Raw genomic sequence first — 27860 nt, forward strand, 5'->3', positions numbered from 1 at the left:
ATAAACATCATGTAGTAATGTAAATGATCACTTGTATCATAATATTAAATAAAAATTACATTTGTGTGTGTGCAGTGTTCCCTTTTAAGGAAGGCATCCCTGTGGTCAACCTATTCGGGTGGCTCTTATCTTCATTTATAGATTATGAGGGAAAAAAATCATAACTCTCTATCAGAACACTTTTGTTGTTAGTTATAAAAACCCCAAACTGATCTATAAAGAAATAAAATTATGACTCCCTTGGCAAATACTCACGTGTTTTTATATCATATATATTAAAGCATAAATTTAACATCACTTAACCACCAGAAAATATGAGGAAAACATAAAGAGGCCTTTTTTCAGTTGCTATAGGAACCATTTACTGTCTAAAATTTTGAGTGGTTAAAATCACATCCATTGTTGTTTTAGTCAGTTGTCTATCTGTAGCTGCATCTATATTATATAACCTCAAACGTTCAGACTGAGACCAATGAAAGGCTTCAAGGTCATACTTTTGTCATACTTTTTAACTTAGTATGATTTTGGATTACTTCAAATTAAAGGTAAATATTTATTTTATGTTGGTGAGATGGCATGTCATATTTAGAGAGATTCTGGAAAAAAAATTCATGAAGTTTACTTTGAAACATTATCTAACTCAGTGGAATGAAATGAGGTTAAAAAAAATGAGCTTGTGCTTCTTGTGGGATCCAGTAAGAAAAATTAGGGTGGTGGTGGGTGGAGAGCTTTCTTGTCTACAGTGATTTCAAGGTCTCTTGGCCAGGAATAGAATTTGGACCACTTGGAAGATAGTTCCATCTAGAGGGCAGAAGAGAAAGGTATCAGCGCTGATCTTAAGGGCATTCCTTTGGAACCCATGGGCTATAAATCCTGGGAAAGCCTCTGTTCTGTTTCTTTTATCAGATTCCTCAGTAGGCTGGCTTACTTATCTTGCTTCCAAGTATCTGAGGCTATACTATGGGAAGAGAAGACAGAGTTGGTCCTCTGAAATCTTAATAGAGTTATGGATACTGACTTGTGTTCACTTGTCTCCTTTAAGCATTATGGACCTTGGAGTAAGGATGTTAGGGCATTTATTAAAATCTCAACTTTTTCATCTTTCTTTGTTTTGGAAGTGAACGGATAAAATGGAAAGCGTTTTAGCTGGAAGCCTTACATATCTGTTCTAGGAGGCCCTTATAGTCCTAGAAGAGTTTTTAGTGTGGTAATTCGGAATTACCATCATCCCTAAATGTCACAAAGTGTCATTCTTTTTTTTTTTTTTTTAAGTTAGTTCACTTATTGAGTCATACCATATCCATATGGACCCCCACAGATAAGGAAACCCATGGATGCTCAAATCCCATTTATAAAACGATATTCATTTGCATATAACTTCTGCATATCTTGCTAAATCATCTCTGGATTATGTATAATACTTAATACAATATAAATCCTATGTGAATAGTTTCTGTACTGAATTACTTAGAAATTATGACAAGAACAAACAGACTTTATATGTTCAGAATAGGAATAATTTCTTTTCAAATATTTTTGATCCATGGTCAGTTGACTCCACCAATGCAGAACTTGATACAAAGAGTAGACTGTACCTGGACAAGAGAGGAAGATATGCTTAGTTAGGGTTTTCTTTCATTGGAAAGAGAATTGACAACTCTTGATGGGTTCTAATTTCTAAACTGTCTTGAGGATTAGGGAAGTAGGTTGGGGACAGTCCATGCTGCTGGTTGTCCTGATATATGACACACAGTCTGGGATAAGGCTGTGGACATTTTGTCTGGCATATGGTAGCAGCCAGGTAATTTTAATAGAGGATGGACTTTGAAATCATAGATCAGATCAGTATTCTCTTTTGCATCTCATATTTTTACATTGCTATGCTTTGTTCAAAGTTATTACTTTTATTTAAGAGGTTTGTGTTACACACTTTGGTTGATTGTTTTTGCAGTGCTAGGTATTGAACTGAGGGCCTTATACATGCTAGGCAAGCTCTCTACCACTGAACTAACACACTTTCTGTGTCTAGGTAAATTATACTAGTTAAGTAAATGTAGCCTCAGGATAGAGATACTGTCATTTGGGTATGTTTTCACTTCGCCAAACTTAGGTTTCTTTTCTCTTGTGCTGGTGTCTTTGTCTGCAAAAGAACCAGGAATTTGAGTAGCACCTAGATGAAACAACTCTTTCATTTATGTAGTATTGGGCTGTGAATAAATCAGAAGTAAAGTTATTTTCCTTAGAAAAGAATCATAGTTAATCAGATAATCATTTTTTAAAGAAATTATCCACTTAATTATAGAATAATGAACTCACTAAACTAAACTTCTAGCTTCAGCAACTAACAACATGTGGTCTAACACCCCATATGTATCATGCTTCACCTATTCTGAATCTGATGATTTTTGAAGCAGTCTCAATCATCCTGCAAGTGCTTCTCTGAAACAAAGATTGGAAATTTTTGTATGTAAAAAGTCAGGTAGTAAATTTTGCAGATTGCACATTTTCTATTACCCAGTCCTGCCCTTGCAGCACCAGACAGTAAAAGACAGAGTGTAAGTGAATGAATATGGCTGTGTTCAATGCAACTTTATTGATGGACATTGAAATTTGAACTTCATAGAATTTTCATTGTCATGAAATATTTTTCTTATGATTATTTTCAATTATTTTAAAATGTCAACATCCTTCTTAGCTTTTGAGCTAGAATTCAGCATTAGCCCTACAACAATGATTCCCTTTACTTATTTTAAAATATATAATGGATTGTTGTAGACTCTACTTACCTTACTGTGCTATAGAACACTAGAACTAATTCCTCCTGTCTCACTGAATTTTGGTGCCCATCAATAAACTTCACTGCTCAGAGGTTTCTAACATAAAAAAATGGTAAATGTTTGAGTAGATAGAAATGCTAATTGCCTTGATTTGGTCATTATATATTATAACGTGAATCAAATTTTATACTTTCTCCTGTAGATATATATAAATAGTGTATCAATTGAAAAAAGAATTACATCAATAGTGATGATGATTTCATGGTGTTCATCTATGCCCAAACTCATCAAATTGTGCATATTAAATATGTGAACCTTTTTATATATCAATTATACCTCAATAAATCTGTTTAAAAAGAAAATGGTAAGAGCCCTCAAAAAATAAATCTCTCTGTAAGCCCTAAATAATTAATTAGTGCTCAGATTTTCTTGCCTGTCTTATAACTTAATTTTGTTTATCATTTAACTTAATTTTGATCATGAGGCTCTTAAGTCCATTTCTTCTTCATAATTCCCTATTCATCCTGTCCTCTGTTTCATGGTCAATGTTATTGTCGTTGAAACTGTTCGTACTATAGATCCTCATGTTTTGAGTTTTGCTTGTTGCCTTCCTGTTATGTCATTCAGTAAGTTTTTCTGCTTCCTAGGAAATTCTTTCTCATTTTTGATATCAGTTCTTGATGATCGCTGCTTATCTTCATTAATTAATTAGGGCTTGCAGAATGGTCCAGTTCTATTGGTCCTGTGTGTACTAGCTGGAGTGCTTCTAAAAATAAATTTTTCTATATCAACCATTTGGTTACCCTGATATATGTAAGTATTGATGATGAGAAGCTGGTGTTGATTCTTGCCTTTGACTTCTTTTAAATGAGTGTTCAAAATAATGAGGTGGTTTCCTATTATCAGCTCAAAAAGTGACCAAGGTCGTTGTTAATATTTTTATCATGGTTGTCATTGTCTTCACAAACTTGGAGATTTAAACACATATGATGTGTTTCAACTCATAACACCTATTATCTTTATTGTTCCTCAAATCCTCCCCACCCCTTTTACCATGGGGCTTACTCAGGGCGTGTAACTCTATCCCTTACCATCTCTACTGACTGCTGATGCAACAGGCTCTAGGCATGTATTTTCAATCATTGTCTGCCTGAAAACTGGAATTCATCATTTCCTCAAGCAATCCTGGTTCTTTTTTAGTGGGAAATAGTAATTAGAAATTACAGTCTGGGGGCTGGGGATGTGGCTCAAGCGGTAGCGCGCTCGCCTGGCATGTGTGCAGCCCGGGTTCGATCCTCAGCACCACATACAAAGATGTTGTGCCCGCCGAAAACTAAAAAAAATAAATATCAAAAAATTCTCTCTCTCTCTCTGTCTCTGTCTCACACTCTCTTAAAAAAAAAAAAGAAATTACAGTCTGAGCACAGAGTACTCATTACTTCTGTTGGTTGTTCTGGGATCCACCCATAGGACAAAATGGCATATATAAACAGAAACATTTAAAGATATATGCTCTGCACTAAGTTGAATTCAAATTCAGAACTACAGGAATTTTAATCTTGGTTACATTATAATTTTATCTTCTACCAACTGTGTTTTTCAGAAAGAGTTGTGTATTTTAAAGCATATTGATTGATTAAGGAAATGCAGGGCTCTTAGCTGTCATGTTAATGATGAGCCCAGACCTTTACATCATGTGTGATGGACAGCATTGCTGTCCTCCCCACATTAAGTACAACTGTGAAGAAATGGGCTTTGCAAAGTCCTAGCCTTGCAAAACAAACCATTAACCTAATAAAAATATTAGTGTTGAGTTCCATAGTTTGATTTGTGAAGTTAATCTACTTAACTATTGGGAATTTGATCTTAAACCTGAAGAGCTACTGTCACTGTTATTTTTGAATCCAGAAAAGTTCTGGTTCTGTAACTGCTCAGTAAAACCAGTAACTGAAGAGACAGAGTGATAGGGAAGGAGCAGGCTCTATTGGCATCAAGCCAACAGATGGAAGATGGGGACTCTTGTCCATTAACCAAAAAAAAAAAAAATTTTTTTTTGCTTAGGGGGTCACAGGTACAAAGCTTATATAGGGATTTGAGAGAGGTATGTTTTTACTTCAGGATAAGTGGGCAGCATTCTTCAGTGGTCATAAATTTTGGGCTTTTCTGCTACTATCTGAATGTCACCAAATATTCTGGGTTCTGTCACTCTGAAGTTACTGATTAAAAAGTTGTCTTTTTTTTTTTTAAAGACTATCTAACTTTATAGTTTCAGATACAGAACAGGTGATGGGATCAGAAAGCAGCTTTTGCTGGAGAACACTAGGCAGTTCAATCAGAGGTGTCAGCTACAGCAAAGCTAGTGGGAGACTAACATGTTGCTCAGCTGTGTGTCTTCCAAAATTGATAATTTTAAGTCAGCTTAAGCAGGTGAAGCTAGAGGGCTTATTTAGGTTACCTAATTATTTGTTATCTTTCTAATTATTACATTTATTATACATATATTTTATTCCTTGGATGATCTTCTAAATAAAATTTGAACATAAGTTTATTAAATAATATTATTTAGTCATCTCTAATATATAATGAAATGAACTATGTCTAACTGTGAGATTTTAAATTTCCATAAAAATAAAATGTGATTGTATACAATATTCCCTTAGTGTGGTAATACTTAGGGTATCTGTTTATTATATTGGTATCTGTACAGATATTAATCAATTAAAGTATACTTGCCATAGAAATCAATGGTATATGGTGACAGAAACTAGAACTTCAGTTTCTTATGTCTCACCTCCATATATACTTGGTTATCTTAGCTGTGGTATAAACATCAAAGGTCAATGTAGTAATTAATCCCTTTATTATCAAAATAAAAATATGGACCATAGAAAAATTGTGGACTTACTCAATTAATATTGGATTTAAATTACATATGATGTTCCAAACAAAATTACTCCAGACTCTGCTGATGCTATTAGTGATCTCAGCAGTAAGAATTTCAATCAGGGTGTTACAAATGGGCATATTTGAAAGTGGGTTAGTACAGACTATTTTTACTATTGAAGAAGGGCAAATGCAGTTTAATCCCCACCTGTGCAAAGGAGGAAGGGGCCTGGCTCGTCTCTCCTCTGAGCTTGTGCACTCAGAGCAACTCCAAAAAGCCTGAGATTGATTAATTTGCTGCAAGTGCTGCTAACTTCCCAGAACTCAATTTCTCTCAATCATTGCTCTGATTATTGCGAAACTATTCCTGAAAGACTTAATATGTATCTTTTTTTTGCTAGTAAATTGCTGCTCATTTAGAAGTCCTCAAGTTAGTCCGTTGCATAAAGAAGGTTGTAAGTCTAATTTAAATAACTATCAGTACTTTTTTCCAGCTTGCTCACATTGAAATACATGCACTTTTAAAGATATTCTTGCCTTCATAAAGACCTCTAATAACCAGTAAGATCATTTCCTCTCAGGCATCTTCATTATGTTTCTTTCATTAAGTTCACAAAAAGATGGGACAGCAATTTCATTAACAACCCTGGACATGCAGTTGCCATGCTTCTTATGAAATTTAAGGTTTTTATTCCCCAAAATTGAAGTCTTCCATGGTGAATTCTTTATACTATAAAAAAAAATCTGGATGACCACTCTTGGTTGCGGCTCATTGTCCACTCTTGGTCCCTGCTCATTTTCCTATCACACTTACAAGAAGATGGAGAGCCAGTGCTTGGTGGGGCTACCTCTTCCTGACATTGGAAGTTGGAAGAAATCTTGATAATCTTGACATCTCTACTCAGTGTACATTTCCAGATTTTCCTAGGAGTGTCACTCAATAAGCTAGAATAATAAAAAAGATTCCCCAAAGGCTCTTAGATGCACAGTAATTTCTGAGGTTCAGAACACATTGCCCTCTCTGGTTATTGGTGACATGAAAAGAGGCCAAAAGGGAGAAGGGCCTATGTGTCTCTGCACCTCCCCAGCATCAAGGGAATAAGACTGGCTTCATTCCTCACAATTCCCAGTTTAATTCTAGTTGAAGGAAGGAATTCTGGGAACCAGGTCTTCTTAAAATGAACTCATGTAATCACCCATTTATGCCTTAAATGTCTTTTATATAACCACTAAGCCTCCCTAAGATGTGTGTTATGGTTTTGATATGAGGTGTCCTCCCTACCCAAAGCTCCTGTGTTAATTCATGAATCTTCAGAGGTGATGTAATTGGATTTTAAGAGTCTCACCATTCAATCCATCCTAGTGTGAATGGACTAAGTGGATGGTAACTGTAGGCAGGTGGGGTATGGCTAGATGAGGCAAGTCCTGGAAGGGTTCATCTGCCCTGTGGCCCCTTCCCTCTGTTTCTTGGCTGCTATGAGTTAGCTGCAGTCCCTCACCAAGCCCTTCCACCATGATACTCTGTCTCTCTTCCTGCCCAGAGCACTGAAGTTGGCAAACCATGGACTAAAGTTCTAAAACTGTGAGCCAAAATTAATTTTTCTTCTCTAAGTTGTTCTTGTTGGGTATTTTGGTCACAGTGATGGAAAGTTAACTAACATGATATGCCAGGTGTGGTTTCTGTGCTAGAGATAACAGTAAAACCCTGGGAAAATCCTTGCCTTCCTGGAACTTATATCCTGAAAGGGGAAGGAGAAGATAACAATAGTAAGTAACTAATTTAGGCACTACATCAAAGAGCTGTCACTACCATTCCAAAAGGAAAACCCGAGCAGTGCCATGCAGAAGCATGTGTCAGTTTTCAATCTAGGATGAGGTTGAGCAGTGACTGGGAATAAAGGGACATGTTAGCCATGGGGCTGGGTGGGGAGAACATTCCAGGAGGAGGAAGGTGTGGAGCCTGCCTGGGTGGAAGGAACAGTGAATAAGTTCAGTGTGGCTGGACTTTCAGCTGACACTGCAGTGATGGGGACCAAAGCAGAGAGGTTTGGGGGACTGTATGCATTCTTGGAGGTCATTCTGTGTACCTTTGCCTTCATTCCAAAAATCAACAAAATGAACGTTTTCACTTACTAGTGAAGCCTGCCCATTTTAAAAATTCATTTGGTGATACAACCTGACCTAATAGGAAGTTAACAAGCTATTTAATAGGGTCTCTATTTTTTCCTCCTTAGAGTCAGTATTCTTAAGTTTTGATGCAGAAATATCAAAGTGCCTGTTTGTGAGGTGCTTCCCAGATTTTCCTGGGAGTGTCACTCAATAAGCAGTATATACCTTTCTGAATATTTTTAAAATGTGATTTTTGAACCCTATTGTATCCAGTGGTTTCAGATAAATGCTAATGGCCTGACCCATGGCCATGGCATTTGAGTCCAGGATCTAATTTACATACCTGTTCCTTCAGCACTAGGGAGGTGAGGAGCTGCCTCCTCTCTTCTGAAGGATGCTGTTTTCATACTCTTATCTCCTTTTCTAGACCCTAGCTGTGGGCCAGATGAATTCTTCTGTGTCCTGCTCACATTTCTCTGAAGGAAGCCACTTCTTTCTATGCAGAAATCAGGATGTCTTGGATGGAATGTCCTCTGCTGGGCTTCCTTCCAGAATAGGAGAAGAGGGACTTCCTCTCCAGACCCTTCATTTCTATTAATACAACTTTAAATTGAATTAGATTTTTAAACATTTCCACTCCATAATCTTTACCTACATTTCAATGATACAGACATCCCTAAGTCAGGTCCCTAGGTAGCTATTTATTTATTTATTTATTCTAATATTTATTTTTTAGTTTAGGTGGACACGATATCTTTATTTTATATATATGTGGTTCTGAGGGTTGAACCCAGTGCCTCATGCATGCTAGGTGAGCACTCTACTACTGAGCCACAATCCCAGCCCCTAGGTAGCTATTTATTAAGTCAGTGTTTACAAGCAAGTATGAGGTTTACATTTGTTTTGGTTGATGTTTATCTTGATAGTTTAAATTCACTGTTTGACTTCACAGATATTTTTCTCTATCTTTTTTTTCTTTTTCCTTTTTCATACATGTGCTCACTTGACCAGCACATCCACAACTTTATCAGAGGGGATAATGTTGGGCAATGTCAGGGATGGGGAAATAGCATTGGTACTGATTTCAGCACTGATGTTTATGTTAGCCATGGACTCTGGTTGTTGAAGGTGTCAAGTCCACCTTACATTCACTGTCATTATCTCACTTCGCACTCACTGTGTCATGGGAGCTAGTCTAGGCAGTTCTGGCTGATGTTTTACCATTGACTAGCCCTTTTCTGTACTTTATTTAGAGAAAGGGTCTCACTGAGTTGCTTAGCACCTCACTTTTACTAAGGCTGGCTTTGCCTTAGTAAATGATCCTCATGATCCTCCTGCTTCAGCCTCTCAAGCTACTGGGATTACAGGTGTATGCCACTGCGCTAGACTCTATCAGTGACTTTAAATGATGTATCTTCCTTATTTCCTAAGGGCCCAAGAAATAGGGTTTGGCACCATAGGGGGAAAAAAGTACAATCTTTTCCTTAACCTATCATAAGGTTCAAATACAGATTAGTAAGATTCAAACAAAGAACTAAAAAGTATATATGTTTTATGTGACACAGACATCTTCAGAAAATGAATACTCAAGGACCCAGAGAAGACCATGATTTTATGGATGTTCCTCCAGAAATATGATTGGAGAACAAAAGGTGGATGGTTTAACAGTTACAAACTGGGGGACATAGCCAGTTTTCAGATTCTTCTTGACCTCTCTGTGTGGCCATTGCTTCTCTCTGGTATGGGGCATGATTCCTATCAGAGGAGGAGGGAGGGAGGCCTGAGAGAGACCTTCCTAGGTGTTGAGGCCTGTTCAGGGGAAGTGGACCAGGATAATTTCAGTTTCTGTAGCTTGCTTCAGGAGGTATGGGCAGTGGGAGAAGGTCAGAGAGACTACCCTGCTTCTGCACTTTTCTCAGTTGCTTTCAGCCTAAAATACCCAACATTCCAAGGGGACATGCTTTGGGGGAACATTTTCTCTGCATCACTTCAGAACTAACAAAGTGATAGACAGGGTGGGTGTCTCCCCCTCCTTACATATCCTCTCCTGAACTTTGAGGACAATTCCTCATTTCCACTCCTTTGAACCCAGGTGTGGATGACTCCTGATATCCCATAGAGAGCTAATAACCTAAAAGTTATTGCGGATTGGACCAACTTTTCAGCATGAGGAAGCAAGGTTGCTTTTATTAATGTATACCTGTCAAGATTTCAGAGCAAAAGAAGAAATGATGTCATCCAAGGAGCAGTTCATTTTCCCATGTGAATTGAACACCTTTAGATTTGGGGTTTGGGTATTTTTCTGCTTTCTCTGTTCTCTCACCTATTGCTTTGCCCACCCAACTCTTCTCCTTTTCTTTCACTGGTTATTTCCTTCATCTTTCCTGCTGTGCAAATCTCATTTTGGATCAGTCTCTCCTGTCCTTTCCATCCTTGTTGATTTGTTCTCTGCTCATTTCATTTACCTTGTATGGCACCTCAATGCTTGCCCATCCTCAGACAGGTGTTCTAGCTCATGTTTCCAAAGTGAGCTTTTAGCTTGTGTGGAAGTACACCCCACATTTCAATGGTATGCCTCCTTCTGGGTGATGAATATTCTAGAAATTCAAATATTGCCATGCATCCCTAATTTTAAATATACATTTTAGTCATGGTATGAGCTCTTCTCTTAAATTATCTCCAGCACACTTTAATCTTACTTAGTTTGGTTTGTATATTCTGAGAAATATCCTCTTATGGCTATTGAACATGTGGATTTCAGGGAATATCCTTGTCCCATAGAAAGAGGTCAGCATAGTCTGCATCTTAGAATGTGATAGTGTTTATCATTTTTGAAAATAATAAGTATGATATTTATTCTAATTTTAAAATGCTATCTAGTAAGAAGATTATTTTGTTCTGGAAACACTGTTATATCACAAAAATAAATAGAAATATTTGTCAAAACATGGTTGATCTCATTTAAAGATAGGTTTTATATTACATATATATGAACAATTTTTATTCATAAGGATCCTAATAATATTTAATAATATGAAAAATTCCACAGATATCATAAACAAAGATAGAAAGTATTATTTATATTTTGAACCATCATTTTAACCTTTATTAACATTCATATATCTCTAATAGAAAAAGTAGTCTGTGTTATACTAAAATGATGATATTTACCTCTAATGAGTACTGAGATTATATGGTTTTAAAAATATAACGTTACTCTGGTTAGTAAAAAAAAGTTTCTATAGTAAACATTTGAATCTAAAGGTCATTTCTCTCTCTTTTTTTTTTTTGGTCCTTAGTAATATACTATGTGCAGGTGTACATCAGTGTACTTATATCTCATAGATTATTATGTTCTACTATTTTGATTCTAGGTTTTTTCCACCTCACCTGGCTGGATAAAGTCTTTCTTCTCTCTTGTGTTCCTGCTTGGACAAAGCAAGTTTACTAGTGACTCTCATTTTACTCTCATTCCAAACTTTTTAGCTCACCAGCACTTTTTACCTACCAATAATCTTTTGGAGACAGGATCTTCCTCTGTTGCCCAAGTTTGCCTCAAACTTCTGGGCTGAAGCCACCCTCCTATCTGAGCTACCCGAGTAGCTAGGACCGTAGATAGGCCACCATACCTGGCTTAATTGCAAACACTTTTAGTTTTTGCTTTGTTCTTTTTAGTTACATGAGAATAGAATGTATTTTGTCATATCATACATACATGGAATATAACTTCCCATTTTTGTAGTTGTCTATGATATGGATGAAGTTATATTGGCTGAATATAGGAAAGTCTGATTCATTCTACAGTCTTTCCCATTCCCTTTCCTTATCACTTCCCACCACTCCACCCTGTCCAATCAGATAAACTGCCCCCACCCCCAAGTATTGTGAGTCAGCATTCACATATCAAAGAGGCCTTTGGTTTGGAAGATAGGATTTTTTCACTTAGCATGGTTGCCTCCAGTTCCATCCACTTGCCAGAAAATTTCATTCTTCTTTATGGCTGAGTATATTCCATTATGTATATATACTACATTTTCTTTATCTATTCATCTGTTGAAGGGCACCTAGGTTGGTTCCATAGCTTAGCTATTGTGAATCAAGCAGCTATAAACATTGATGTGGCCGCATCACATAGTATGCTGATTTTATGTCCTTTGGATATATACAGAGGAGTGGTATAACTGGGTCAAAAGGTGGTTTTATTCCTAGTTTTTTGAGGAATTGCCATATTGCATACCAGAGTTTTTGCACCAATTGGCAGTCCCACCAACAACATATGAGTATACCTTTCCCCCTGCATCCTTGCCAACATTTATTGTTACTTGTATTCTTGATAATTGCCATTCTGATTGGAGTGAGATGAAATCTTAATGTAGTTTTAACTTACATTTTTCTAATTGCTAGTGGTGTTGAACATTTTTTCATCTACCTGTTGACTGATTGCATTTCTCCTATGAACTGTCTGTTCAGTTCCTTTGCCTGTTTATTGATTGGATTTTTTAAATTGTTGTTATTGCTAAGTTTTTTGAGTTCTTTATATATACTGGAGATAATTGCTGTGTCTGAGGTGCAAATAGCAAAGATTTTCTCCCAATTTTTAGGCTCTCTCTTCACATTATTGATTTGTTTTCTTTGCTGTGAGGGCGTGGTCTCTATTTTGCTTCACTGTAGCCTTTATGTTTCCCCTCCAGTTCCTTGTATTCCCTAGGCTCCTCCTGTTGCAGAGCCCCCCTCTCTGCTGGCTCCATTTCTTCTCCTTCCCTGTCTAGGACTCTGCTTTGCATCCTCAAGGCTGGGCTCTGGTTCTGCTTCCTGGAAGCCTGCACTGCACTCAAAGATTGCTGAGTTAGGCCCTAAGTATGCCATAGGAGGTGTTCTTTGCTCTGCATCATTTATATTACCTCACAAGTTCATTTCACTAACAATACTGTAAATTAATTTAGGCAAAGGATTATTCCATTGACTTTCTGCTCCCTTAGATGATGGAGTGTGTGCCTCATAAAGATGTTCACTGGGCTTCGGTTGAATAAATGCTTGGATCCATGCATGCATGAATTATGTAAGATAAAATGACCTGCAGATTTAAGCAAGACATGCTATTTGGTATTCCTGTGTGGATCCCTAGCTAAAATTATGCTAGTTAGTACATGGGTTCCCTCCCTATTTATTATTTTTCCTAAAGAAGCTGAATCTAATTATCTGTGTGGTTAAGCACATGAGACTTGTTTTTAAAAGGCTTCTCATGAGAGGCCATGCCATGTGTTAGAGTTGTGTAGAGTTGCCAGTCTGAGGCTGTTGATTTTACAGGGTAAGGCTGTGACTTGAAGACATAGTAATCCTGAGTGATGCTCCTACAACATATGTATAAGTTTAAAAGAGAGGTTTTCTTACCCTGTGTTCTCTCAGTACTGCCTTGAGTAGTTCTTAGATCATTAAGTGCATACACTAAAATTCTATGCTCTATCTATAACTGAGAGGTTTCACTCAGTTATAGATAGAACATTTACCTAGCAGGCATAGGACCTGGAATCAATCCCCAGCACTGCTAATAAGGAAACAAAAATTTGAATATACATCCTTTTGAGATGAGCTTCTTTTAGTAAAAAATATATAGGATTACTATAGAAGTATAAGCCAGTAGGGTTCATGCCAAAAGTAATCAAATAAATGACTATATAGTCCCTTTCCTTTTTATTCTTTTCAGAAAGTATTTAGTTGTTAAAAATCTGCCTTTCTTTAGGGCTTAATTATTTTCCGTAAAATCCAGAGGTAAATAATTTATTCTGTTTGAAAAAAAGTAGAGTAGTCAGTCTCATGTTACTCTGGTGATAGATTTGATTATTTATTTGGAGGGATAGCAGAGACTGAATGTATGATGTACAGAGAGGAACCATTTCTCTGTATTAGTAATATTAAGTTTTTAACTTCTTAGTGCTCTTTGTCAGATCAAATTTAGTTCATTTAATAAAATACATTTAATAAAATAACATAAGTTATATATCCAGTTTTATATTCTAATTGATGACATTTTAATCCACAAACAAGGCTGTTTTTATAGCTGATACTAAAGATAATGTTGGTGGAACCCTTTTTCTCCACTCTTGATGTTTCCTTGTATGTGCAGGAGCTCTACTAGTGCAGCACTCCTGACTACCTTCTCACTTCCCAAGCAGGAGCTGCCTGAGAAGAAGCACAGGGTATGCTTAGCTCAGTCCCTTCTTTGGGGATCTGAGTGCCTATGGGAACCCCATTTCTTCATCCTGTGAGTTATACAGCAGCACCCAACATATGGAAGGCCTTGTGGTTTTCTAATGCTGCCTGTGCCTGGGTGGGTGAGTCTGTTTAATTCTGTCCTTTAGTATTAGCAAGCACATTATTCAGACCTATACCAGATGTTGCAGCTGCAGTTTTATCAGTAAGAAAGGTGGAATTTTAATAGCCAGCCTGCCTTTCTCTTTATATTTGCTGCTCATTTGTTCCAAAATTCAGGTGGGGATTTGTGGTATCCATCATCATGCCACTGTTCTTGCATATAGGTTTTATTTCCCACAAAACACTTCAAAATGAGTTGCTTTCAGATAAGGAAGATGGGGTCCTGTGAGAGTAAATCACTTTGAGTGATCAAGTTTGATTTGGCACCCTGGTCAGGCTAACTCACAAACTCATGTCCATTAAGACATATTGCCGGGCTGGGGATGTGGCTCAAGTGGTAGCGCGCTTGCCTGGCATGCGTGTGACCCGGGTTTGATCCTCAGCACCACATACAAACAAAGATGTTGTGTCCGCTAAAAACTAAAAAATAAATATTAAAATTCTCTCTCTCTCCTTCTCTCTCTCACACTCTCTCTAAAAAAAAAAGATATTTTTTTAAAAAAACAACATATTGCCAATAAAAATATCACTGTTAAAAGCTTTTAAAGGACTTTACATAATATAAATCACTGAATAATACAAATGAGCTGGATTCTTTTGTAGACTTGCATTTTTATGACTGTAAATTAAAAAAAAAAAAAACACCCAAAGAACACATTTTAATATAGTCTGCAAGTCCCTAAATGAATAGGGCCTTGTCTACCTCCCTTGGTTCCACTTGCTGCCTTAATTTTTAAAAAAATATTTATTTTTTGGTTGTAACTGAACACAATATCTTTATTTTATTTATTTATTTTTATGTGGTGCTGAGGATTGAACCCAGGGCCTCCCACGTGCTAGGTGAGCACTCTATTACTTAGTCATAAACCTAGCCCCATTGCTGCCTTAATTTTAAGCAGCTTTTTCTAACCATCTTGGGCTTCCTATGCTATTTATTATGAGTAGAATACTATTTCTTTCCATTCTCCTTCTTTACTTGGTTAACTTCTGCTTACCCTTCAGATCTCAGTTCATATGTCATTTCCTTGTACTGGCCTCCTGTGTCCACAATATCTACAGCTGGTCCACATTGTGATTTCTGGCAGCTATTTGTTCTTTCCCTTTATCACCCTGGCCATCATTAGTGCTTAAGTATTCATTTCAAACTTACACTCCCCAATAAACTGAAGCCCCATAAATATAACAACCCCTTGTTTTTTGTTTACCATTGTGGGCCTAGTGTCTTGCCACAATGATTGTACAGTTTGGCACACAAAGAATGCTTGCTGGGTGAAAAATGGACATAGTTTTTGACATCGTGCGTTAGTCTTAAAATCTTAGACTATCCTTTTCTACTAATACTTACAAATAACATGCAAAAGATAGCTCCCCCCATGATTACAAAAAATAAAAATTATAGAACTGAAATCCCTACACTTGTTTTGGGACTTTAAACTATTTGGAAGCATAGAGTGAATTTACAAGTGAGCCTACTGAAAGGTTAATGTATAGGGATAATAAAAGACTAAATCGCACCAGCAATGGAACCTGCTTTATATGGTCCTGAGATATGGGATATTGTTATATTTAAGTATGAAAGTAATATTTATTAGGCATCTATTTATCTTTTGTTTTTTCAATATCTAGAAAGAACCTCATAAAGTCTGGATTAATGCCCTAGGCATGTTCATTGGAAATATACCTAATGTACACTTTAATATCATTCTTGAAACATTATTTTTGTTGATACATAAAATGAGATCAGTGATATGGTAGTTAGCAATTTAATTTTTGTTTCCTAATCAAGTCTAAAAATATCATATAAAATGTCAGAAAGAGTTGATATTCTGCTTTCCATATTGGCTGTACCAATTTGCAGTCCCACAAGCAATGTATGAGTATGCCTTTCCCACCACATCCTCACCAACACTTATTGTTGTTTGTCTTCATAATAGCTGTCATTTTGGCTGAAGTGAGATGATATTTTAGAGTAGTGTTGATTTGCATTTCTCTAATTGCTAGAGATATGAAAAATTGTGCTCTATATGTGTATTAAGAATTGTAATGCATTCTGCTGACATATATTTAAATAAAATCAATTTTAAAAAAGAGTTGAAATATTCCTAAGGAGCAAAGTTAAGAATTTTTCTAGGTACTTTTCTCTCTCTCCCTGTTGGGCTAATTTAACATAATTTATAGCTTGCGGTAAAATCATGACATTTCTGCACATTTTATTTTGTATCCCTCAATCTTCAAAGTGTTGATCAATCCAGAATTTCTGTTTTCTGGGCAGCTGTTCCTCTTGAAAAACTGCCCATGGATTATAAACCACTGAACCAAGATCTGCATGAAAATGACATCCATCATATTCTATCAGGTCTTACTGTTTTGATGTGACAGCTGACATTGCTTCTTTTTGTCCCCTCCCTACTTCTGCTATTATAGGGCATTGATGTACGAGATGCTCCGCTGAAGGAAACAAAGGTGACTAGTTCCAGAAGATTCATAGCTTCATTTAATGTTGTGAATACCACCAAACGGGATGCTGGAAAGTACCGCTGCATGATTCGCACTGAAGGAGGTGTTGGGATATCAAACTATGCAGAACTGGTAGTTAAAGGTATTTAATGTGTTTTTATATCCTGCATTTAAATCTATTAAAATAGATATGTTAGATGGACTTTTTTTTCATTATTTGCTTAAACTCAAACTTGTCCTATTTTTGAACAGTAGTTTGGTGACAGGTTATATGGACAGATTGCATTTTAAGTACAAATTTTGTACATGAGCAATATTTTTGAAAAATGCATATTATTTATGTTCATTTTGTTACATACAAAGCATTGAATGTGCTCTTGGCAAAGTCTTTTGCCAAATCTGTACATACAGATTACAACCTATATTTTTTTTAAGGAACTAAAATTTTTTTACTGATATAAAATCACATAAAATGGAAATATTCACCAGCCAGGATGTTTATAATAGCAGAGTGGTTAATAAAATGAAACAGTGTCAGTATAAAAATGCTCCATCATATCACATGAGCCATATTGATAATGCTGCGTTAACATTCATAACGTTCCAGTTAGACTCTATTACTATATTTTGTGTGCCACGAAAATTGAGTCATTATATTCAAGAGGGTTGGGAATGAGGAGAGAAAAAAGAGAGGGGAAATAAGTTTTCTTTAGCTTATTTAGTGCTTTTTTGTGGTCTGAGGAGTTTACAGTATTAAGCTGTAAAGGCAATTTTGGGCCCCAGACAATAATTGGACTTGTAGATGTGCCATGTGGCATTTTTTAGGAAACTGTGGCAGGCCAGTGCTGGTTTTTCTAGGAGAACAAGATGACACCTTATTAATTTTATTTGTTCAGTGCTGGGGATGTAACCTAGGACTTCATGCATACTAAGCCTGTGCTCACTGAGGTATGCTTCCAGCCCTGGGCCTTTATTTTAAACTTTTGCTTTGCATTTCTTAAATATGAAATATAAAATTGATTTTCTAAGGAGAAGCCATTTCTTTGATCAGCAAATTCCCCTTTTAAGACGGAACTAGCTATGTGTGTACAGGTTAAGGGCTTGCTCTCTCTGAGTATCTGTTTCCTTGTATGTAAGATAGCTATTATAATGTCACCTATCTTATAGGATAGGAGGATGAACTTCTAAAAGTATATTGCAGCACTTAGAACAGTGCACAAAGCTGGCACATGTAGGGCTGTGATGGGGAGGAGAAGTTCAGGGGTGTTCTTACTGTCTGAACCAGTAGACCAGTTGTTGTCATCTGGGAATGCATACCAGAACTCCCTTTCCACATTCAAAAAGATATAATGCTTGCCCACCTCTCCTCTTGGGTCTCCACCTGCCATACCCAGAAACAGAATCTCTCGGAGTATAATTTCTATTATCAAGCCTGCAGGTAGTTTGTATAAGAGTTTCGTTGGGAGATCAGTGTTGTGTGTAGTCATCATGCATGGCTTAGAAGACAGCACTGGCCTTATCAGAGCCTGTCCCTTGAGAATTACCAGCAATGAAGGATATTCAGTAGAAGGAAGCACATGACAAAACATCTACATGAAGCCTAGCATGGTGGTGCACACCTATAATCCCAGTGGCTCAGAAGGCTGAGGTAGGAAGATTGTGAATTTATAGCCAGCCTCAGCAATGGCAAGGTGCTAAGCAGCTCTCCCAGTGAGACCCTGTCTCTAATAAAATACAAAATAGGGCTAGGGATGTGGCTCAATGGTTGAGTGCCCCTGAGTTCAATCCCGGTATCCCTCACGACCCCATAAATCTACCTGAATCATGTATGTTGCCATACCAGATTCTAAGTGTTTTGATTTGTAGTGAAACTTTAACTAGCCTTCCTGGGAAAACTTTTGGATATAGGTTTAATATTTATAAAATTTATAATTTTTTAATAAAATATTTATAAAATTTATAAATTTATAAAATTCATCATTGCTGTACACACCCTAACCTTCTGAAGATTCTCTGGTGAGGGGTCACAGTATAGAAAGTGGGTAAATTTTACTGACAAATGCTGTAGAATGGCCTAAGTCTTCCCATCATCACTGTTGTTATTTAACTTTGATCTTGGTTCAATTCTTTGTTATTAGTTTCACTTTTTGATTAATAGTTGCTCTCACATTTCACTGTGGTCCATTCTGTGTGGTTGATGCACCAATGGCAAATATGGTAGCCTCTTTAAAAATTGCCTCTCTGGAAAAGTTAATTTGTTTGGAGGTAAAAATAAATCAGGAATTTTTAGACTGCTAGAACAAACCTAGACATAAGGAATGTACACATTTGTGCTCCATGCTTTCCTATGGTAACATTGCAGCTCATTGATAAAAATGTACTGCACCAACTCCCATCTCTGCATGCTTCCTATGCCAGTGATGATAGGTTGGCATTCAGGTGGCACTCAAATCTGAATTTGTCTTTTCTCCCATTTATAATTTTATTGCCAAATTCTGTATATACATCATAATAAAAAATGAAATTATATGCCATTTTCTACTAGTTTAATGAAGTTATTTTCCTTGTGAGACAGTTACTTTAAAGTACATAATAGCATTGTTAGGGCACTTACTTATAACACTTTTTGTATGTTATATAGTGTTTGCAATGCTAACGTTCTACACATGGGAAGAACTACAGTCTTAAGAGTTTATCATTTTCTTAAGATCACAGTCTGAGTTGGTGACAGCCACCCAAATAAAGCCCAAACTCTTTTACTATAACTCTAGTATTTATTCATGTCTACCACTGCTTTTGGTAATCAAAACATAAAAATATTTCATATGATCTCCATAATGCATGCATATATGCACATATCAATATAAAGTTTAATTATATGATCTGTATGTTTATATATGATTTATATATCTCACATAATTAAATATGATATTGACATATGCATCAGACATTCACTTATATCAATTAGGTATATGTATGTGTGTGCTTATGTGAGTACATTCTCTCATTACTGGTTTGATTTAGAATTAATTGTTTGGTGTCCTTTCTCTTGAATTAAACATTTAGCCAGGGGAAGTGGTGCATGCCTGCAATCTTTGGGACTTAGGAGGCTGAAGCTGTAGGATTACGAGTTTGATCCCAGCCTGGGATACATAGTGAGACCTTACCTTGGAGGAGAAGAAGAAGAAGCCTAAGAAGGTGGAGGAGCAGGAGGAAGGGAGGAGGAGGAGGGAGAAGGAGAAGGGAGGAGGAGATATTTTAAATTGCATCTTATTAATGCCTATAGACTTAAACCTATTCTTCCTCCCTCATTCTCTTCCTTCATTTTTTTTCCTTTTCTATGAAACTTTGTTCATAATTTAAATGGTTGTTGACTAATTCTTATGTTGATTCTTCCAGAAACCAAAAGTCCTTTTGAATGTCTGTCCTAGTTGTTTCCAGGTTCTAGTAGAGTGTTTCATTTGACTTAGCATGTGAGTTACTTTTCTCTGGACCAAAACACATTAAAGCCGTATCAATTTTAGGATACTAGTAACAATATCCTAAATGAGTGTTACTACCTACATCTCTTTGTAACCTTATCCCTGAGTTGTATTTTGACTGGCAGTACAACGTCCTTTAATATAATTAGCTCTTTCTGCTTGGCTATATGAATGCCTTAGGATGTATTATGAAAGGCCCATTTTATGTTTTGGTTCAAGGAATGGCCTAATGATATAAATTAATGTTAATTTTTTAAAATTAAGTTAGAACTGTTTGAAGCTCAAACTTTCAGTATATAAGCTATAGAAACAATGTTTTAGTACACTGACATCATAATTATAAAGAAAATTCACTTAAAATTTGATGTCTTTCTCTTTTTTACTCATTCTAGTGAGCTACTTTATATTTATTTGATTTGGTGACAGCCACACAAATAAACCATAAAAATATTTCATAATATACACAAGAACACGGACTCCCCACCCCAACAAAAGGAACAGAGTTCTTAGTGCAGGCCTCAGAGGTACTTGTTGCCCTGAGATATTGTTCATGATGATGTTAGTGATGTCTGATGTGTGAGAGGGCAGGAGAAATTGCAGCAAGCAACAGCATGTGCCAGTAACAGCCTGGAACATGTTTTATTTCACACACATTATATGACCAAAATGAGGACTTAAGTTCAAACACACACCAAAAAAGCACAGATCACCTGTGGGAACGATCTTGAGAACAATCACTAGATTTCATGTTTTTCTGAGATGACAACTCATAGAAGTAAAAATGTATTATTTTGTATAATGATCTTGCTCATCACATATGTCATACTCACAGTGACATTCACTTACAGAATATCTTCATTTGAGTCCTGAGGTCCATTCACCTAGCATCTGCCTAATAAGCTGGGGAAATTATTTAGGGTAAGATTGCTCTTCTTTCTTCTCACACAATGATGTAGGAAAACACAGCAGTTTCTGGTTATAAACAACAGAATAAACTTTCTCAGGTTATATAGAACATCTGCTATTGACTTCTTAAACTTTTATCCAAGCTAGGTATAGCTTGTTCTTTAATTCAGAGATTTCCTTTCTATTCATTGCTTTAATAAGACTCATTACTAGAAATTCCCTGATAGTAGCAGCAGTGGACTTTATTATCCAGAGTGCTCAATTCTCTGATAGCTAAATGAGTCCACTGTGATTTTTTTTTGGGGGGGGGGAATGAGTCATCCTAGAGATATGTTTATGATGAAATAAACTATACTTTCATTTTATTTTTAAAATGATGCTATCTTGGATATATTAATGTAGGAAGACTCAATTTAATGATGTAGAGAACTCTAGTACTTTGGGTGATTTAAAAATGATTCTCAATAAGGAAGTTCAGAGAGTTTTTACCATTCACTCTGATGTATGTGTAGCTGTTTGAGTAAAATGAGTTGTGTGTTTAGAACGATTAGGGGCATATCTACTTGAACAAGTTAGGTTTGTTTGTTTCATTTTTAGACAGGGTATCCCTATGTTGCCCAGGCTGGTCTTGAACTCCTGGGCTCAAGTGATTCTTCCACCTCAGCCTGCCAAGTAGCTTCGACAAGTATGAGCCACCACACCCAGTTCAAGTTAGGTTTTATAGATGTGTTTTTTTTTTTGTTTGTTTGTTTGTTTTTTTTTTTTTGCAACTGGGAGCCTTATGGAAACATTTGTTAATGTGCTTTTTCTCATTAACCTGAACAAAACTCTTCTCATCAGTTCATTCCTGAAATGTTAATGTCTTGTGTATTTTAATCATTGCAGCATGATGTTGTCTTTAAATACAAAAGACAAAGCACCCATAGCACAACAGTTAATAACTAGAATCAACAAATGGGACTTACTCAAACTAAAAAGTTTTTTCTCAGCAAAAGAAACAATAAGAGAGGTAAATAGGGAGCCTACGTCCTGGGAACAAATCTTTACTCCTCACACTTCAGACAGAGCCCTAATATCCAGAATATACAAAGAACTAAAAAAATTAGACAATGAGATAACGAATAACCCAATCAACAAATGGGCCAAGGACCTGAACAGAAATTTCTCAGAGGAGGACATACAATCAATCAACAAGTATATGAAAAAATGCTCACCATCTCTAGCAGTCAGAGAAATGCAAATCAAAACCACCCTAAGATACCATCTCACTCCAGTAAGATTGGCAGCCATTAGGAAGTCAAACAGCAACAAGTGCTGGCGAGGATGTGGGGAAAAGGGTACTCTTGTACATTGCTGGTGGGACTGCAAATTGGTGCGGCCAATTTGGAAAGCAGTATGGAGATTTCTTGGAAAGCTCGGAATGGAACCACCATTTGATCCAGCTATTCCACTACTCGGTCTATTCCCCAAAGACCTAAAAAGAGCACACTATAGGGACACTGCTACATCCATGTTCATAGCAGCACAATTCACAATAGCAAGACTGTGGAACCAACCTAGATGCCTTTCAATAGACGAATGGATAAAAAAAATGTGGCATTTATACACAATGGAGTATTACTCTGCATTAAGAAATGACAAAATCATAGAATTTGGAGGGAAATGGATGGCATTAGAGCAGATTATGCTAAGTGAAGCTAGCCAATCCCTTAAAAACAAATGCCAAATGTCTTCTTTGATATAAGGAGAGTAACTAAGAACAGAGTAGGGACGAAGAGCATGAGAAGAAGATTAACATTAAACAGGGATGAGGGGTGGGAGGGAAAGGGAGAGAGAAGGGAAATTGCATGTAAATGGAAGGAGACCCTCAGGGGTATACAAAATTACATACAAGAGGAAGTGAGGGGAAAGGAGGGAAAATATAAGGGGGAGAAATGAATTACAGTAGAGGGGGTAGAGAGAGAAGAGGGGAGGGGAGGGGGGAGGGGGGATAGTAGAGGATAGGAAAGGCACAGAATACAACAAACTCCAGAATGGCAACATGTAAATCAATGGTTGTGCAACTGAAGTGATTCTGCAATCTGTATATGGGGTAAAAATGGGAGCTCATATCCCACTTGAATCAAAGTGTGAAATATGATATATCAAGAACTATGTAATGTTTTGAACAACCTACAATAAAAATTAATTAAAAAAAAATAAAATAAAAATAAAAAAATGAAAATGAAAAAAAAAAAAAAAAAAAAAAAAAACAAAAGCATCTGAAAGATGGCTCTCTGGTTTACCTTCCAGAACCTCCTGTTCCTATTGCCCCACCCCAGCTGGCCTCGGTGGGAGCAACCTACCTGTGGATACAGCTCAATGCCAACTCTATCAACGGGGATGGGCCCATTGTGGCCCGTGAGGTGGAGTATTGCACAGCCAGTGGGAGCTGGAATGATCGGCAGCCAGTGGATTCCACAAGTTATAAAATTGGGCACCTTGATCCAGATACAGAATATGAGATTAGTGTCCTCCTCACCAGGCCCGGGGAGGGTGGCACTGGATCTCCTGGGCCGGCTCTTCGGACAAGAACAAAGTGTGCCGGTGAGTATTAAAGAAATCTGCAATTAGTCATCTTGGTCTTTCTGTCTGCTTCCCTAGATATATCAGCAACTGTGTATGGGAATAAAATGTTCCTTCAGTCTAGAGAACAGCAGGTTAACATCTTGTGAACTTGTGGGTTGATATCTTTCAGCTTTCTTTCATCTCTTCTTCCTATTTTCAATGTACACCTTGCTCTGAGTACCCTCCAATTTATACTAGAATGGTCCCTAAGGACACATAAAGTGTCTACTTCAATGATGTCTGCTAATGGGTCAGACCCTCTTTTTGTGGTTCCTTTGTTTTGTGTTCATGGCTAATGTGCTTTTAACCTGTGGGGTCTTAGTAATAATATAGATTCCATTGTAGATAGGAAAAGCTGTGGGTTTATTTTAAGAATTTTTTTTTTCACAATTTAGGGTAAGATTGCTTGTCTTTCTTCTCAGACAATGATTTAGGAAAACACAGCAGTACCTTTATTCTATTTATTTTTATGTGGTGCTGTGGATCAAATCCAGAGCCTCACACATGCTAGGCATGTGCTTTACTGCTGAGCTACAGCCCATGGAAAGCTATATTTTATTAATGGATAGCTGATAGAGGGCAGCTGGCCAGTGACTGGGAACCCATATGTAACATGAGCAGGATTGGTTTGTGGGTTTCATGCAGTTTTTGAGTTCTTTGAATGCAGAGTCCTAATTATATAAACCTATCCTGCAACTTAAACAAAAGTAGGATTTATGAAGAGGGAATGTAATGTGTTATAGAAATTGGAACCTAAAGGACACTCCCGTTAGATAGAGATTACAAGGGCTATTTCTGTATGGTGACTCTTTGGTAAGAAGATAAATATTGGGTTCCTACAGTGCACTTATATGGTGGACATGAAGAGTCCTTGTATTGATGTGTCTGGGAGGAGGAAATTTCGTGAAGTTTTATGGAGTTAGTTAATTCTTCACATAGCATTAATTAAAAAGTTAAGTAAGTTTTGTTTTTAAATTTAAAAGTACAGTTGGCCCTGTGCATCCATAAGTTCTGCATCCATGAATTCAACTACCATTGGTTTGAAAGTATTCAGAAAAAATAAATTGTGTATATATTGAACATTTATAAACTTTTTTTATTATCAGTATTCCCTAAATAATATAGCATAAATTATTATTTTGTGACATTTATATTATATTATAAGTAATTGAGTAATAATGTTATGGATATGGGAGGCTTTGAGTAGGTTATATGCAGATACTGCATTTTATATTAACAATTCTGGCATTGGAGGATTCTGTTGTATTTGGAGATCCTGGAATCTTTAACAGTCCTAGCTGTTACATTATTTTCTATGTAATTTGGATTATTACATTTCTATAAATTTAATACCCATGGGGGAAATTCTTTTTTGTGAGAAAGATTTGTGTTAGAAGAGGGAACAGGTACTTTGTCCTTCCAGGGAGTCATGACCTTTTCTAGCAGCTTCTGTATTGGGCTGTTTATACCATTTGCCTCTGTTCCTTGATTCTGTGTTCTCATAGTATCATCCACACTGGGATATTGAATGCTCTGAGATTCCATCTCCAGTGAGAATGGCAGTTATCAAGAATGTAAGCAACAATAAATGTTGGTGAAGATGGGGGTGGGGGAAAGGTACACTTATACATTGCTGGTGGGGCTGCAAATTGATACAACCACTATAGAAGGCACTGTGGAGATTCCTCAAAAAAACTAAGACTGGGACCACCATTGGACCCAGTTATGCCACTCCCCAGTACCTATCCAAAGGATTTAAAATCAGGATACTATGGTGACACAGCCACTTCAATGTTTATAGCAGCTCAATTCACAATAGCTAAACTATGGAACCACCTAGGTGCCCTTCACCAGATGAGTGGATAAAGAAAATGTAGTATATACACAATGGATTATTACTCACACATAAAGAAGACTGACTTTATGACTTTGCCAGCAAATGGATGGCACTGGAGACTATTAGGCTGTGTGAAATAAGCCAGTCCCAGTAACCTAAAGGTTGAATGTTTTCTCTGATACGTGGAAGCTAACCTACAATAAATGGGGAATGAGGGGAAGAATAGAAGTTCAGTAGATTAGACAATGGGAAATGGAAGGAAAGAAGAGGGGATAGGAAAAGAAGAGACATTGGAATGAATCCAACGTAATTCTCCCATGTATGTATATGAAAATAACACAGTGAATCTCACCATCATGTATATCTGCAATAATGGGATCCTAACTAGAATAAGATATATTCCATAATTGTACAATTATATCAAAATGGATTCTGCTATAATGTGTAAGTAAAAAGAACCAATTAAAAAAAAGCATAGCACAAACACACAAAATAACTACTCTTCTGGATTGTTGCTTTCCATAGCTCTGTTTAGTGGTTCTAAAGGGGAAGGAGTTTTTTTTTTCTTTTTTTTTTTTTTGTGTGCATGACTCGCTGTATCAATTTGTATATTCTTTTATTTTTAGTTCTTGTGTAATTTATTAAAAAAGATTATGTTTTTAAATTTTTTTGGTGTGTATTAATTATATAGAATAGTTGGTTGCTTTATGACTTATTCATTCATACATAGAAACATAATTTTTATCATGCAATGAATACTATGAATTGGGGACTAGCACATCAATAAATGAAATAGCAATTGAAAATATATGTGCAGAATGATTTTCTTATAGCAGTGCATGAATTTATGTAGAAAAGTATTGAAGAAAATAACAAAATATTTTTCTGGCTTAAGATGTACTGATTTTTATTTTCATCAAAACTTTCTGTACTTTCTTCCATAAATCAAGAACAAATTGCATTTTCAATCACTTCTTCACTTCTTCCTTTTGGGTGAATTTATAGTTGGTCAGCTGTGGTGCCTTCTTTGTGGCTCTAGAAATTAGTGGGAAAGGAGTTTTCTAATTCTTTCCTGGGCCTCCTCCTGCCCCCCCAAAACCTTGTCATCTCATTTCTCTCTCACTTAGTTGAGGAAATTTCTTCCATTTTGTGAAATATTTTCTTGTGTTTTAATCTGTTATAATACAAACACTATCTTACATAACATTGCCTTATGATTTTATAATATAGAAATTGTTTTCAAATTGTTATTTATTTGGCATTTGCCTCATGAGATCTTCATGGCAGATAACATGAGTCCCCCATCATAACTGAAGAAATGAAGCCCTTGTAGACTCCTGTGCACCTCAGTATGCTCCAGGAGAAATACCTTTAGTATTGATTTAAGGAATCCCATTTGGAACACGGCAGTATATGATTTCTCTTTCTCTTTAAAAGAAGTTATAATTTCATTGTCTAGATTGGACAAAGAATAATCTATCTCTTTTTAGTCACTGGCAGCCCTACTACTTAATGCTTCTAGTTCTGCCCTTTCTTCCATGTTTTTGTCTTCTCTCTAGATTGTGAACATTTAACTACAGACACATTGTCATATATATATTTCCCCTGATTATAAACCCTTTGATGCAGCTGCATGATGTGTAAATGTATAGCTCTCAAAGAGACAGAGTTCCTTTTGTAATAGATTGGCAGTCTCCCTTTGAAGAAATGGAAGCCAATTTTGAATTGGTATCTGCCCACCAACATTGTGCCTTAAAGGATTGAACCTCACCTAAGTGAGAAAACCTAGTGACAAAGCACCCTTCTAATGTTCACAACCTGCACTTGACACTATTCCTGCTGCATGTCCCTAAGTGTCAAGCACTGACATAGGATAGTTTTGAAAAAACTGCAATTGAGCAAGCGAATTTTAGAAAACAGAGGAAAGTATTCTAGGTGAAAGTGTCACAGTTAGAAATAAGTGGGGGAGGCAAGTTAGGTGGGTGCAGAAACTGAAGTCAAATGAGACTTCTTACTGCTAGAAGAAAGACAGTGCAACCTTTCTTTACCTGAGACTTTTGAGAAAATTTGCAAATTGGTGATTACTATTGGTGATCCCTGTGGACTTGTAGAAAGCAGGACTAAGAGGAAAGAAGACAGATGCTATAAACTGGAAACTTTGATATTCATCCCAAACTTTTGCTCAGATATTTCGTGAGCATTTATAGGGTTTATACAGAGCAAGTCAGGGATCTCATAACCCTGAGAGACTAAAAGGCTTTCACAGTAGTAGATAGAAACTCTGTTGACCAGGCTCTAGCAGTGGATGAATCTAATAGATGAGAAGCAGAAGGAATAGTGCAAATTTATCCTGCATGGTTTGAATAGCCAAATTGGTGCTGAATCAAACTAATATAATTTAGCATTAGCATATCTGAAGAAGACATTGAA

The 27860-nt window shown here is 36.6% G+C and overlaps 1 protein-coding gene across 5 annotated transcripts in view; it reads left to right on the forward strand.

Annotated features, from left to right (window-relative positions):
• Nucleotides 1-27860, forward strand: part of Ptprm (protein tyrosine phosphatase receptor type M) — an 825932-nt gene that overhangs the window by 343858 nt on the left and 454214 nt on the right. For all 5 annotated transcript variants that reach the window (XM_076837052.2, XM_076837055.2, XM_076837053.2 and 2 more), the window contains exons 6-7: nucleotides 16566-16740; nucleotides 23279-23572. In XM_076837052.2, coding sequence (XP_076693167.1) covers nucleotides 16566-16740; nucleotides 23279-23572 — 469 coding nt within the window. The remainder of the gene's footprint in view (nucleotides 1-16565; nucleotides 16741-23278; nucleotides 23573-27860) is intronic.

The sequence above is a fragment of the Callospermophilus lateralis genome, chromosome 17 (genome assembly GCF_048772815.1).
Source record: "Callospermophilus lateralis isolate mCalLat2 chromosome 17, mCalLat2.hap1, whole genome shotgun sequence".
NCBI classification, from domain to species: Eukaryota; Metazoa; Chordata; class Mammalia; order Rodentia; family Sciuridae; genus Callospermophilus; species Callospermophilus lateralis.